This window comes from Hibiscus syriacus, unplaced genomic scaffold, assembly GCF_006381635.1.
Source record: "Hibiscus syriacus cultivar Baekdansim isolate YM2019G1 unplaced genomic scaffold, ASM638163v2 tig00117056_pilon, whole genome shotgun sequence".
In the NCBI taxonomy this organism is placed as follows: domain Eukaryota; kingdom Viridiplantae; phylum Streptophyta; class Magnoliopsida; order Malvales; family Malvaceae; genus Hibiscus; species Hibiscus syriacus.
The window spans coordinates 3905392-3919374 of NW_024063539.1; the positions used below are offsets into that span (position 1 = coordinate 3905392).

Sequence of the window (13983 nt, forward strand, 5' to 3'; positions counted from 1 at the left end):
ACAATTTAAAAATGTTACAGCTTCCATTGTTTATGCATTACATCAAAAAGTTACGATAAAACCATAAAAAAAGGCGTTGAAGAAGAAGAAGAAGAAGGAGAAGGAGAAGGAGAAGGAGAAGGAGAAGGAGAAGGAGAAGGAGAAGGAGAAGGAGAAGGAGAAGGAGAAGGAGAAGAAGCAGAAGCAGAAGAAGAAGAAGAAGAAGAAAGAAGAAGAAGAAGAAGAAAGAGGAGGAGGAGGAGGAGGATGAGGAGGAGGAGGAGGAGGAGGAGGAGGAGGAGGAGGAGGAGAATGAGGAGGAGGAAGAAGAAGAAGAAGAAAATTTATCAACATTCAACAATGGTCGATCACAATTTAAAAATGTTACACCTTCCATTGTTTATGCATTACATCGAAAAGTTGCGATAAAACCATAAAAAAAGGGCGTTGAAAGAGTGGAGAAGTTACTAAATAGAGTTCGGAGGTGAGAGAATCGTGATCGTGAACATCGGAAGCAAACGAGCAACGATCGACACTAGCGGAACCCGAAGAAAAGAGACTAAAATTGGATTCCAAAGTGAATATAACAGAGTCAGGGCTCTCATCAGGAGCTCTATAACCTGATCCCCAAAAGGTTTTCTCTAGAACTTCTTTACTTCATCTTCTTCAAATGTACGCCACTTTTCATTTTCTGATGATTTTTTTTTCCAGAGATTCTGTCGTTAAATATGGCGGGTTGGAATTAAAAGAGTGAGAGAAAGAACTCCGGTGAAGTTGAAAACTAATGTTTTCAATTTTTTTGACAACAAAATAATGTTTTTAATTTGTTTTATTTAAAGATGTATAAAAGAATTAAAAGATAAAAAATATAATTAAAATAATATATATGTTATGTTTTTAAATAGTGATAATTAGATCATTTTTAATTAAATTAATCTTTAGTATAATATCAATTTATTGAAATGACCGTCCAACTCAGTTGGTAGAGCACAAGGTTCTTAATCTTGGGGTCGTGGGATCGAGTCCCACGGAGGGCATTTCATAATTTGGAGGTCTCATACGGAAGCTGCTCTCAATATGGCATTGAGGGCAGCCTACTATCCTACCTCCCCTTTACCCCATTACATATGAGAATAAGGGTCAGTTAATTTAGTATAATATCAATTTGAATTAATCTTTTAAATATAGTATAAACATATATACTAAATTTATATCTATTTCAAATAATAATTTTATTGATTAATTTTTTATTATTTTTATTTAAAATTTTAAATAAATTATTGTATTAAATAAATTAGAAAAGTGTGTAAAATAAAACTCAGCATGTTGTTTTATTGGATTTATTATATATTAAATAAATGTTCACTTATATTCTGAATACAACATTAAAAAATAAGTTTCTTTTATGAAATAAAGATGAAGAAGTTACACGAATTAAAACTCTGCTGTTAAAACACAACCAACAACTTCCTTGTAACACCCCCAACCCGTAACCGACCCGGATACGAGTCTGAGATATCACATTGACTTTTGAAACAATATTCTTACAAAATAACAAAACATTTGGACTTATATTAAGAAAATACGATAATATAGCGTTGAATTATGTTTCATTATAACAAATTTAAGGCAAAAACGTTTTTATGAACAGTGCTATAGTGTACCGATGCACAAAAACATCGAATATAAATTGTGTATCGATGTACTACTATAGTGTACCGATGCACTGCTACAATAACTTCAGCTCAACTTATATAAAACTCATAAAAATTTAAGCTTTCATCACTATTACATTATCATTTACATAAATATGTTTAGAACATTACAAAACTCGATCAGAGCATAAATACTTAATTCACCGACTTTGTTTACATGCCAACTTATTTATCACATAACAATAGATACTGTGTAATTTACTTCTGATCTGATCCTTGAGTAGAGATATGTTGTTCCTTTGAACTTAGCTTTAATCCTCCTGCTTCTCAACACCAACGTGTAAATCACTTACACGCTAAGTCATAGACTTAATGAGTCGTAAAATATAATAATAATAATAATAATAATAATAATAATAATAATAATAATAATGCATCTCATATACATATGAACATATAATCTAATTATTCTATCATGTCACAGATAATTCAGTGTAAATGATAATAACATGATAACATGTAATAATGTAAACACTTTTAATACCTTTTGTAAGCCCATGTACATTATTGAGAACTCAAGGTATTCAAGTATATTGAGGTTGTGCACTTATGCTGTCACCACAGCTCGTATGGGGTCCCACTAGGGGCATGTGAAATTTGTCCCGAAGGACCTATGTATTTGTCCCTAATGACCTCTATATTTGTCCTGAAGGACCACGTAGAACCCTCGACTCTTGGCATGCCAACTATACCTATAGCTCTCATATCATATACCATGAGCATTATTCTTATGTTTCATATGTTCATGTACTCATGTCATTTCTCTTGTGATCACATAGCTCATATCACTTATTTCATGTCATATTCTCATATCACATATTATATCATATGTGCATTTAAATCTATTCACATATATCGTCTATCAAAGCATATGAACATCTATATCTTATGCATGTATCATAATAATTATCATGTATGCATGTTCATAACTATTATAATATGAAAATCAACATAGGAATTAGACTTATCACAAGTCTTATTCCATTGTACTATACTTATAGTATGCACTCACCTATATTTCCTTGTCTTTCCCTCGATCAATACTACTTGTCAATTATTTCGAAACTCGTTTAGACTCTGTATCTACATAAATATAATTTTCAAGACAATTATCAGAAGCTTAAACATTATACTTCGATGCTATTAACTTAAACGAATTTAATAGATCAATATTCACTTTTTCCTTTAGGGGTATATCGATGCACAATAGGTGCATCGGTACCCAAAATAGCTTCGAAATTTCCATGTATCGATGCCTGCCTGTGTGTATTGATACACCTTCAAAATTGGTCTTAGTGCATCGATACCCATTCATAGTATACCGATGCACCTGTCAATAATAAACCGGTTTCACCCGAAAATTCCACAACTTTTCATTAAATTTCCTCATATAAAACTCCTTTCATACCACTAAACTCAACTACAACCATTTTAACTAACTTTTATCATTCAACACCTTATTATCTCCCATATCTCAACCAAATTCTTAAAACCAAGAATCTTACTAAATTTTTCATGTAATCCAAACTTATTTCTAACACTTATAACTTCTTATTCACACTTATGGCAAGTCAATTTTAGTTTCCAATTCCACTTATCAACTCTTTTCCAAAAATTTATTTAGAAATCCATTCCCTTTAATCTCTTATAACTTCTTCATCTTTTGATTATACGACAACTTAAGCTTTCCTTAAGTATCACCTAAGAATCATAACCCAACCTTTTATTCAACAAATAATCAACTAATTAAGAAATTTACCTTTGCTTGTATGCTTCACGGTTGGAGAAGAAGAAGATAAAGAAGAGAGGTCTGGAAACATTTGTTTCCCAAACATGTTCCACATTGGTATTAAAATACCTAATAATTATTATTTAATTATTTTCCTTGTTCAATGACCCATTTGCCCTTTGACTCTTTCTTCATTTACTAAATTATCCTATATAAAATATTTCAGTTAATTCCTTCATCTTTTCAATTTATCCAATCTGGTCACTAAATTTTTAAAATTTCACACTTTGGTCACTAACCCGGTATTGAGGATGTTACATTCCTGTTGCACCAAGTTGACGACTTCCATTGGTGGATTAGTGAAAACCATGTGGACTTTGCCCCTCGCTGTAGCTAACTTCGCTAACGTATCAGCCACCTTGTTTGCAGCCCAGTGAATATGCTTCAAAACCATATTCCAATCCCGATATAACAACCCCTTAACATAATCTAGGAGCATGATGATCAAAGCTCTTATATAACTTTCCTGCAGCATTCAAAAAGCCCCCAAACAATCAGTTTCCACCATTATTTGTCTCTCCCCAAGATTCCAAGCATGAGAAAGTCCTTCATGAATACCCCACAATTCCGCTTCAACAATAGAGCAAATTCCGATCACTTTAGAGAATCCAAGCATCCAACCACCATTCGAGGATCTAATAACACCCTCACATGTAGCAAATATGTCACCTATTTTTCGGGAGCCATCGGTATTAACCTTACACCAATTGAGAGGAGGCGAAAACCAAGGATCAATCGTATTCAACAAACGACGAGAAGATTGAGCTAATGATAAGGCTGAATCTAATGCACTACTAGCTTCACAGCTTAGTCGCCTACCCCGCACTAGTACGGAATCATTCTCAATGTACTCCAGGTCAAAAATCCTCCAATTTAGATCATTCCAAATTAACCACAGAACCGAACCGAACAATATATCCCAATCCCCTTCTTCTCTTGCATAAAACACCGAAGAAGCGATATTAAAAAATAAGTTTTATGAAATAGTGATTTATATTTAATATTTAAAATCCAAATAGGCCACTCACTTGCTTTAACCCCATTAAATTTAGCTAGATATGTTCAAAGATTAGATTATATATCTAAATTTGAAGATCTCTCTAAAATTTGAAAGGATTTGACAAAAATATAAGTCCGAAAATAAGTTGGGACAATAAAAAAATATATTCATTTAAAATATAGGTCACACTTAAATTCTAACATTTAAAATTTGAATTTGACATAACAATTTTGTAAATTTATAATATATTGTATTATATATTATATATTTTAGATCATATAAAATTTAAATTCATAATATATGCTACCATAATATAAGCGATAAATAATATATTAAGTTGTTCATTATAAAAAAGTAAAATATAAATATATTTAAAGAAAGAAAATTATATAAAAGTAGTAAATTTAAAATAGAATAAATATTTTAAAATAATAATGTAGACAAATTAAAAAGAAACTTAGATTAACCATTTATATATTTGAGTTGACTAGAAAAAAATTAAAGTTGATATTTCATATCGAAACAAATTATTCGTGTAGTTTGACATGCAGGTTTAATTACATCAAATTAAAATTTAAATAAAAGTTTGTGAATTTAACCGACTTAAATTTAAATTTACTAACTAAATATACTTTAATTGTAATCATGTATTATAAATATTAATAAAAACATAATTATTTTTGAATTGTTATCTTAATTTAGTGATAAATGTTTTAAAATATATTTAAATAAATCAGTTTCGATATCTCATTAAAAAAATGTACAAAAGAGTGAAAGATCACCATTTATATTTACTCATAAAATGTTTTCCTTTAGATGATAGTTATTTGATTTTAATTTCAAAAACATATAGTTATATTGTACGATAGTTTAATTTAAAATGTTTTCAGTTTAAAATGTTATCATTTTCAATTTAAAAGATTATATAATTTATAATATTTTCGATTGTAATTTAAAAAATCACATGACGTCAGATTTGAGTTTATAATCGAAAAAGTTATACAATTTATAATATTTTTTGATTCAACCTAAAATGTTACATTATTCTATCTAAAAAGTTATATTTTTTTTTATAAAAGTTTTTTATTACAATAGATTTATACCGCTTTTTAATATTATATTAATACATTACAATTTAAACTCTCAAAAAAAACATTTATATTTTAATCTCTCATAATTATGCTTAGGTTAGAAAAGGTATAACCCATTTACATCTTTGTCTGGCTCCGATTGAATTTCAATGATAAGTACCGAAGCTAATACCCAACTCTACCACTTCATATTTGTTTGGTATCAGAAACCGTGTTTATCAGAATTTATTCCAGATCGGTTTTGGTTTTCTTTCCACAGTTATTCCTCTTCTTGTTATTTATTAATGGCATAAATTCTTTATTTGATCACCCAATTATAATTGTGTTTTTATTTTGGTCCATTGAACTTTTACCTTTTTTGTAAATTCATCGCTAACGTCAGAAAAATATATAGAGAATGGTAACAACATTGTTTTACAACTGAGCTCATATTTTTATTTTTAATAAGATAATGAAAAAATTTATTGAAATATTAAATAATTAAAATAGAAATTAAATTGATAGAATTTTAAATATTAAGAATTTATTGAATTATTTCAAATTATGATCAAATTTATAGAATATATAAATTTTAATGATCAAAATTATTATTGTATTATGTCACATCATCATTTCCATTAAACCAACTGTTAAATTTAATTGTGTATGATCAGAATAGGAAAAAAATGTTACATTAATAACAATTTTGTAAAAAAAATAGTTTTATGACCACAATAGAAAAGAGGTGATAAGTTAGTGATTAATGGTGTAATTTAATTTTAAAACTTTTAAATTGAAGATAATAAAATTTTCTCCCTAAAAAGCTCCCTATTTTCTATAAATAATATAAATCATTATTCGAGCAAATATCATTCGATCGTATTATTTGAACCATTTTTTTCAACAGCATTATTCAAAAAAATCATCCATTTATATTCATTTATTTAATAATTCTAAAAAGATATATAAAACATACAAATTTTATACTATGTCCAAAATATGACTTCTATGGTATTTTCTTTCCAAAAAAAATTATACAATATTTTATTATTATTTGCTAATTTAATTGTTGACTAATTTTCTTTATATATATATATATATATATATATATATATATATATAAGTTGTAAGGTTTAAAATACTTTTAAAAATATTTAATATCCTGGTTTTTTGGAAAATGCCGTGGGATGTACTAAAAATAAAAAAGGGTTTTCGTGTAGGGTTTAAAATTATCGATAGTAAAATCCAAATATCCCACATCGCTAGTTTGTTACAGTTCCTTCCCTCAAATTTAGGTGATAATTTTAAGTATTTTAGTAAAAATAGTATGTTTCTTTCCTATGCTCAACTTAACTATTGATCTTCTTTAGTTTAATTTTGAGTATTCCCTTCATTGTCTGCGTTGAAGATGCACACTATTCACGTGTGTTAATTAAACCCTTATTTTACTCATAATTATTAAACTTGATTAAATAAAATAATTTAGGTCACGTCTTTAATGCTCATTTCATTGTATTACGAAAATTTACTAATACTTTTTATTCAATAATAAATATAAAAATCTAAAAGATTTTAGTTTAGATATACCAAAAACTCCGAGAAATGCGGCCAGGTAATCTTATCTTTCAAGTTTAAAAAAGGAATGGAGTAGATATTTTGAGGGATCAGATAAATATCTGGAGCTTTACGCTAAGACCATGAGTGACGTGGCAATGTCGATGTCCCAAAATGACACGTGTAAAAAGCCATGACAACTGTAACGTTCCTTTGCCCTTTCTTTTAAATACCAACTGCTCTCATCGCCATCGCCATCTTCCTTTTTCCCTCTTTTTTTTAAAACATCTTCTGATCTTCAAAATTTAAAAAGCATCTTTCATTTAGTGGTTTTTTTTTTACTTCTTTTGCATGGAGGGTTTCAGGAGAAATGAGTCTTGGACTAGTTCAGATGCCTCTTCCTCTGAGTCGTTGGCTCATACGATGTCACTCGGCTGGTTTGCTCAACAACAACTTCCAAGCTTGGTAAATAAACCATCTTTTTTTTAGCATATGTTGTTGTTGCTTTTGATTTATGTATCGATGAATTTGAACCGTGGGTTTTTTTATTGTACCCGGTTTAAAGGAAGCAACTTTGATATGAGTTTAGCCGGTGAAGAAGCTAAATTCTCTTAACTTTTTTTAATCATTATCAATCATGCATGTTTCTCTTGATTTAATCTGTAACGTTTCTATTTAGCATTGATAATTATGTACTGTTAATTCAGGGTTTATAACATTAGTTTTCTATCTTCACATATTTCATAGTTCTTTTTCAGGCTGTTTATTGTTTCCTAATCTGATTGTGTGAATAAAATTACGTGTTGCCTTTGCCTTGTGCGAAATCTTTCTGTTTTTTAATGATGAAAATGATAATACAACAGGATTCTTTGATGTCTGAATCTACATCTACAGAATGGACAGATGAGAAGCACAATTTATACCTTAAATCCATGGAAGCTTCATTTGTTGACCAGTTATATGATTCTATGGATTTTCTTCCATGGAAATCACAAAAGGAGAACTTTCCAGGATCAAAATTATCAAGGCAATCGCATCGTACCTCTTCGGGCCAGGTTCGAGACTGATCTTTCACTTGTTTATGATTAAAGGGGTCTTTGTGTTTCCAATCTATTTACTGTTCTTTTCAATTTTTGTTGTTTGCAGTTTAAAGTTCTACGAGGTGGTAGCTGGAATAAGATAAATTTCAAAAGAGCTGGATTTCAATCGAATAAAAGAGATCACTCTAGGTGTTTCATGGCAAGTCCATGGATCCAGCACTTTAGATCCGGATCCAAGTCTCGAGTATTCGCCTCGGGTAGCCATCTTCAACATAATGCGCCACCCAAAGGTAAAACAAACAATTCAAATGTCGAAGAAAGCAATTTTTGTATATGATCATGTCATTTTCAAGACTCCACAAATTGGTAAAATTGATGCTTGCATTGGTATATAGGTGTGATCTTGATGATTTTATACAATTTATGTGTTTATAGTTCCTGCAGTGGTATTGAGCTTATTCAACGAATCTTAATCTCGCTCGAGACTAACGATATAGACTTTTGTATGGTTGATCTGTCAATGTTTCCCTTGAATTGCTCTCAGCTCTATTTCACCAATACTGATCGTGATTTGCATCCATATATGATAGCAAAATAAATATTTATTCATGATTATCTGATGAGTATTCTATAATCTTTTGGTGTCTTGCTACGGTGGCATGTTGTTATATTTGATGGTTCTATATACTTAGAACACATATAAATAAGAAAACGATCTGACCGGCTCCATGCTATCGGAACCGGTCCGATCGGCATATACTAGTTGTTAGAAGTCAATAGGCATGTTTATACTAGTTGATGAATTTCTCTATTGCTAAATAAATTGCACCCGTATTCGGACTCTAAGACTGGTTGGTGGTTGCAGAGGTTTCGGATCAGAACTTCATAGATGAAAAACTAGCAGTGAATGCAGTTCCAAGAAGCTAAAAACTCTGGCATATGATGCTTCAGACAATGACGAGGTAAAAAAGATTACTAGCGTTTGTCCTGCCTTAAAACTAAGACAAAAACAAATAAATCACTTTGGTTTTAGGCCTAATTTTGGTGGCATGTTTCTGGTTTTGGTTTTAGGTTATTGTATGAGGTAAAGAAGCTTCCTTTACCTGAAGTAGCTTAACATCTATGGCAGAGACTAATACAGTAAGCAAAGCCGAAGGATACTCCATAGATACTAGTATTTGTTGATTTGGGTTGCTAAATTTCCATGACACCTTGTGTTGCCTTCATTTGCATATATATATATATTTGGATGATTTGGGTGACATAGTATATGTATTTTATGTCATGGAGACCGAGACACAGAGAGAGATCGCAGTAGTTCATGTAGGGCAGTTTCTTCATGTAAATATAGAGTTTTTATGGGGTAGTCTTTCTATTTAAATTTATTTTATTTATAATATTAAGATTTGAATTTTAAATTTGATATTTGATTCTACTATATCAACTATATCAATTAGTTGGTAATGTTTATTACTTCTATTTATCAAGCAATAAGTTTTAGGATAAATTACATTTATTATTTTAATTCCGTTTTGGTACTCAAATTTTAATTTTTTATTTAATATTTAATGTACCAAATTTTAATTTTTTATTTAATATTTAATTTAAATTTAAATTTGATATTTTATCATTAAAAAGGTAATAAAATTATTGATGTGATTTTTTTAATTTTTTTCAACACTTCAACATTATCATTATTTTTAATAAAATTTAGACTGAGCGTAAGGTATAATTTGGAGGGGAAAATGGAATAAAATTAATAATTTAGATACTAAATATATTGTTTACCCTAATTTCTAAATATAAGTGTCAAATAATAATGATGATGGTTATAGTGGAAGGAAGAGATGAAATTGAAAGAGAGGTATTTGTTATTTTAATAATATAAAAGACATAAAGAAAAAGTAGAATGAGAAATATTTACGTATGAAATATCATATTAAAAATCTAATATATTTAAAAGCCCTTAAAAATATTATCTTATATTTATTTTAGAATAATTAAAAATAATAATAAATATTTTGTAGTTAAATGAACTCTATTATTTTATTGTTGTACATATTATGTTTTTATTAATTATAAAGATTTGATTTTGATATCCAACTAAATACTTGAATATATATGATTAAAACTCTTTTAATATATTAATCAAGATAAAAATATCAGACCAAAATATTATAATAAAAGGATTCGCAAATTTTCATTTCCTCTCAAAAATCATTTTAACCAACAATTAAAGTTTTAATATGAAAAGTTATAGGACAAATTACATGTTTAGTACTCTTAACTCTTATTTTTATTTCATTTTAATTACTTAACTATTTAAAAAAAATATACTTAATATTTACTTTGGTTTTATTTTGACCATCTATTGTTAAAAATTTAATGATGATATTGATATGTTATCATAAATAAATATTATTTCATTAAAAAAATAAAATAAATATTATGTCAATAATTTTGTTAATTTTTTATCTGATTAAAATGAAATCAAGTAACTAAACACAGTAAATGTGATAATTGAGATACTAAAGATATAATTTATCCCTTTCAAATATATGTATATATATATAGTCTATCCAAATTATATAATAATCAAACCTTTTTTTTTATTTTCTGAATCCCTTTAACTTTTGAATTTTCTATTAGAAGACAAAATATTCTTAATCACCATGCTATCAATAAACTACTCTTAATCACAAGACATTGAAGACCAAGAGTGGATGGAACGATATGTTGATTATTATTGTTGTACAACATTGTTATATTTATGAATCGAGCATTGGACAATTTTTTTTTATATATTAATCATTGATATTCAATTTATTGATCGATTAGTTTAGATCGAATTTTGTAGAAACTTATTATGGGATAACTTTTCTAACACAAATTTCTCAATTCACAAACGTTAAAATTTAAATCTCAGTTCTTGCTTAAAAAATTTAATATTTAATTTTATTAGATCAATTAATTATTAGTTGAATTTAGACACTTGGATAAAAGATTATTTCTCGTTGCATAAAAGATCAATAAACAAAATCCAACGTGTTCATACCGGTCCACAAATTTTATTAGATTAGTCGAGACTTACAAATTTTATATCTAACTATAGTTAAAAATATTGTAAGTTATCCGCATAAATATACACATACAATCATATTTCGAACAATTCTAAGGGTTATTCATAAACCATTGCACATTGTATAACTAGTATATACAACATCACTTAAAAATTATTTGAAATATTATTAGATGTGTATATTGATACGAATAACTTCGATATTTCTTAACTATATTTAGATGTAAAATTCGTAAGTTTTTTTTACTAATCCAATAAGAATAATTTCTATAAGTATTGATGATATAACTATATGATAATGATACAATGTTTTGTATGTGTACATGTATGATACAAAAATGTATGACATCTTTAGTGATTGTTGATATTATATAAAATTTAAAGCATACTAACTTTGCTAATTCAATTATATGAATATAATTAATTTACTTTTGTGCTTGAATGTTTAACGTATATATTATGTAATATGTTTTTTTAATATTTTTAGTATTTTTTATATTTTTAATAATTTATTATTTTATAATGTGTGATATACTTTTTTTAAATAATAGTTTAGGTATTTTTTATATTAATAATTTAATTTTTTTAAAACAAATAAATTCTAGAATTTTTAAAAAAATCAATCTGTGATATTTATATAGGGTTATTGTTTCATTATATTATAGAAGACCTCAAATTAGTCGATGAATTATGAAAGATGCAGAGATTATACGACGTCTTTAAGAAGACAATGTTCAACCTACAACATTATTAGGTTGCGGGAAGCATATATCTTAAAAATAAGTTATCAGATAATTTATACGTCTTTTTAAAGTAAACGAATGATCTATGAGTTTCCAATAAAATATTGTAGGAATAACTTTATACGAGAAAATAAATTTTCCTATATACGGGATAATTTTTTTTTCCAAACATTGTTTAGACAATTTTGTCTTTTGTTACCAATTGAATGCAGTGTACCCTACTTCCTATAAATTGTTAGTCTTTATTAATTATTGAAAAGCGTGGCAGGTCAGATACGTCGCCTATTCACTTTCCCGTACTGAATGAACAATTGAATTATCGTCAGCTGCCTTGCCTTCACTGCCCTACAAAATCAGATTTCAATCGTAAGCCAAACCCAACTCCCTCACTTATTTCTTCGGATTTCTACACTTGTGTTGTAATAATGGCGACTACTGAGTTGAAATCTGATAACTTGTTTGAGATGATTAAATTCCACCTGGCTTCTGATGCTGGTAAAGAGCTCACCAAGAAGATCGGCCTCGTTTTCCAATTCAATATCTCCCCCAAGGTTATCCCTTTATTCTTTCTCAGTCTCTATTTGATCTTAAAGATTTGTTTCTGATTCCGGGATTTGTTTATGATTTATAGAAAATTGGGATTGATGAGGTTTCTTACGTTGTTGATCTCAAGAAAGGAGAGGTTACCAAAGGTTATCATAGTTCGGTTTCCTTCACTCTTTCGGCGATGAAATTCTGCAATTTATAAAGTTGATAGTGAGATCTATTACCCTGAATTTTAGGTACATTTGAAGGGGGAAAGCCTGATGCTACGTTTTACTTCAAGGACGATGATTTTGTGAAGGTCGCCACTGGGCAGACGAATCCCCAGGTTGCTTTTATGAGGTGAAATTCTTTCTTTTTCCCTTCATTATATTCCATTTTTAATCTGCTTAGATTTTGTACAACTGCCATGGATGATGCAGGGGGATGATGAAGATCAAGGGAAGCTTGAGTGCAGCTCAGAAATTCACTCCAGATATTTTCCCAAAGCCGGCAAAGATGTGAGCAGAGATGCCAATGTAGTATTTAGGTTTCCAGATAAGATGGCTTCTAGTCGTTAATGGTTTCTACTGTAAAAGCTCCACTCGTTTTATTCATCATTTGAAGTATTTCCAATAAAATTATGTGCTTCGTCGGACTATGTTACTCCCCACGTCTCGTCTTTTTATACTAATTGTGTCGACCTACATATATTTATGTCTGACACTTATATCGATCTCAGGCCTCTTTCAGTTCAGCAAGTGATGGAGATGATAATCTTGTTTCTCATCCAGCTTTACCTTTACCAGGGGTTTTCTTTCCAAGTTTTCCATTAGTAAATCATGTCATCCATTAATCATGAGATAAATCAGTGTTAAGTTATTGAACTTGATAATCCTTTTCAATTTAATTTTCCTTTTCTTACTATTAGACTCGAAACTTTTTTTTTTCAACTTGGATTTTGTCATTTTGATTACCAAATTCTGAGAGTAATGGGACTAAAAACTAACAATATTTGGCGTTTGATTTACTTGCTCAAGTAAGGATTAAAATAAAATTATTGTTTTGTTTGGGACTTAAATGGTTGATTGGTTAATGTGGATGGTAGAGCGTCAAGCTTAATACAATGGGATAGGAGCTATAGTTAATGATTATAGTGGCTTGATGTATAAGCATTATTGCTACTAAAAAATTACTTTGGATTTTTAGTGGCGTTTTAAGATAAACGCCGTTAATTTTATACATATCTTTGCATTTACAACAAAATGATAAATTTAGCGACGTTTAGGATACAAACGCCGCAAAAGACTCGTACTTTAGTAGTATTTTTGAAACAAACGCCGCAATAAACTTATATATAGTGACATTCTTCATTTAACGCCGCAATTTTTCATAACATTAGTGGTGTTTTTGATAAAAAGCTGCAATTGGCAACACATTAGTGGCGTTTGAAATTGAAAACACCACAAAGTGAGTTTTTATCTCATAAAAC

At 28.9% G+C, this 13983-nt stretch overlaps 2 protein-coding genes across 3 annotated transcripts; both read left to right on the forward strand.

Annotated features, from left to right (window-relative positions):
* Window positions 1-7384: 7384 nt before the first annotated feature.
* LOC120198228 (cold-regulated protein 27-like) lies at window positions 7385-8537 on the forward strand. 2 transcript variants are annotated; one of them, XM_039199586.1, is made up of 4 exons: window positions 7385-7572; window positions 7971-8107; window positions 8140-8162; window positions 8254-8292. In XM_039199586.1, the coding sequence occupies exons 1-4, from the start codon at window positions 7459-7461 to the stop codon at window positions 8256-8258; spliced, it is 279 nt and encodes a 92-aa protein (XP_039055517.1). In that variant the 5' UTR covers window positions 7385-7458; the 3' UTR covers window positions 8259-8292. The 2 variants fall into 2 exon arrangements, with proteins under 2 accessions (XP_039055517.1, XP_039055516.1); XM_039199585.1 differs by having other exon boundaries at window positions 7971-8162; window positions 8254-8537.
* Window positions 8538-12243: 3706 nt separating this feature from the next.
* LOC120198229 (non-specific lipid-transfer protein-like) lies at window positions 12244-13164 on the forward strand. Its single transcript, XM_039199588.1, has 4 exons — window positions 12244-12520; window positions 12601-12661; window positions 12752-12854; window positions 12935-13164. The coding sequence occupies exons 1-4, from the start codon at window positions 12395-12397 to the stop codon at window positions 13014-13016; spliced, it is 372 nt and encodes a 123-aa protein (XP_039055519.1). The 5' UTR covers window positions 12244-12394; the 3' UTR covers window positions 13017-13164.
* Window positions 13165-13983: the final 819 nt, after the last annotated feature.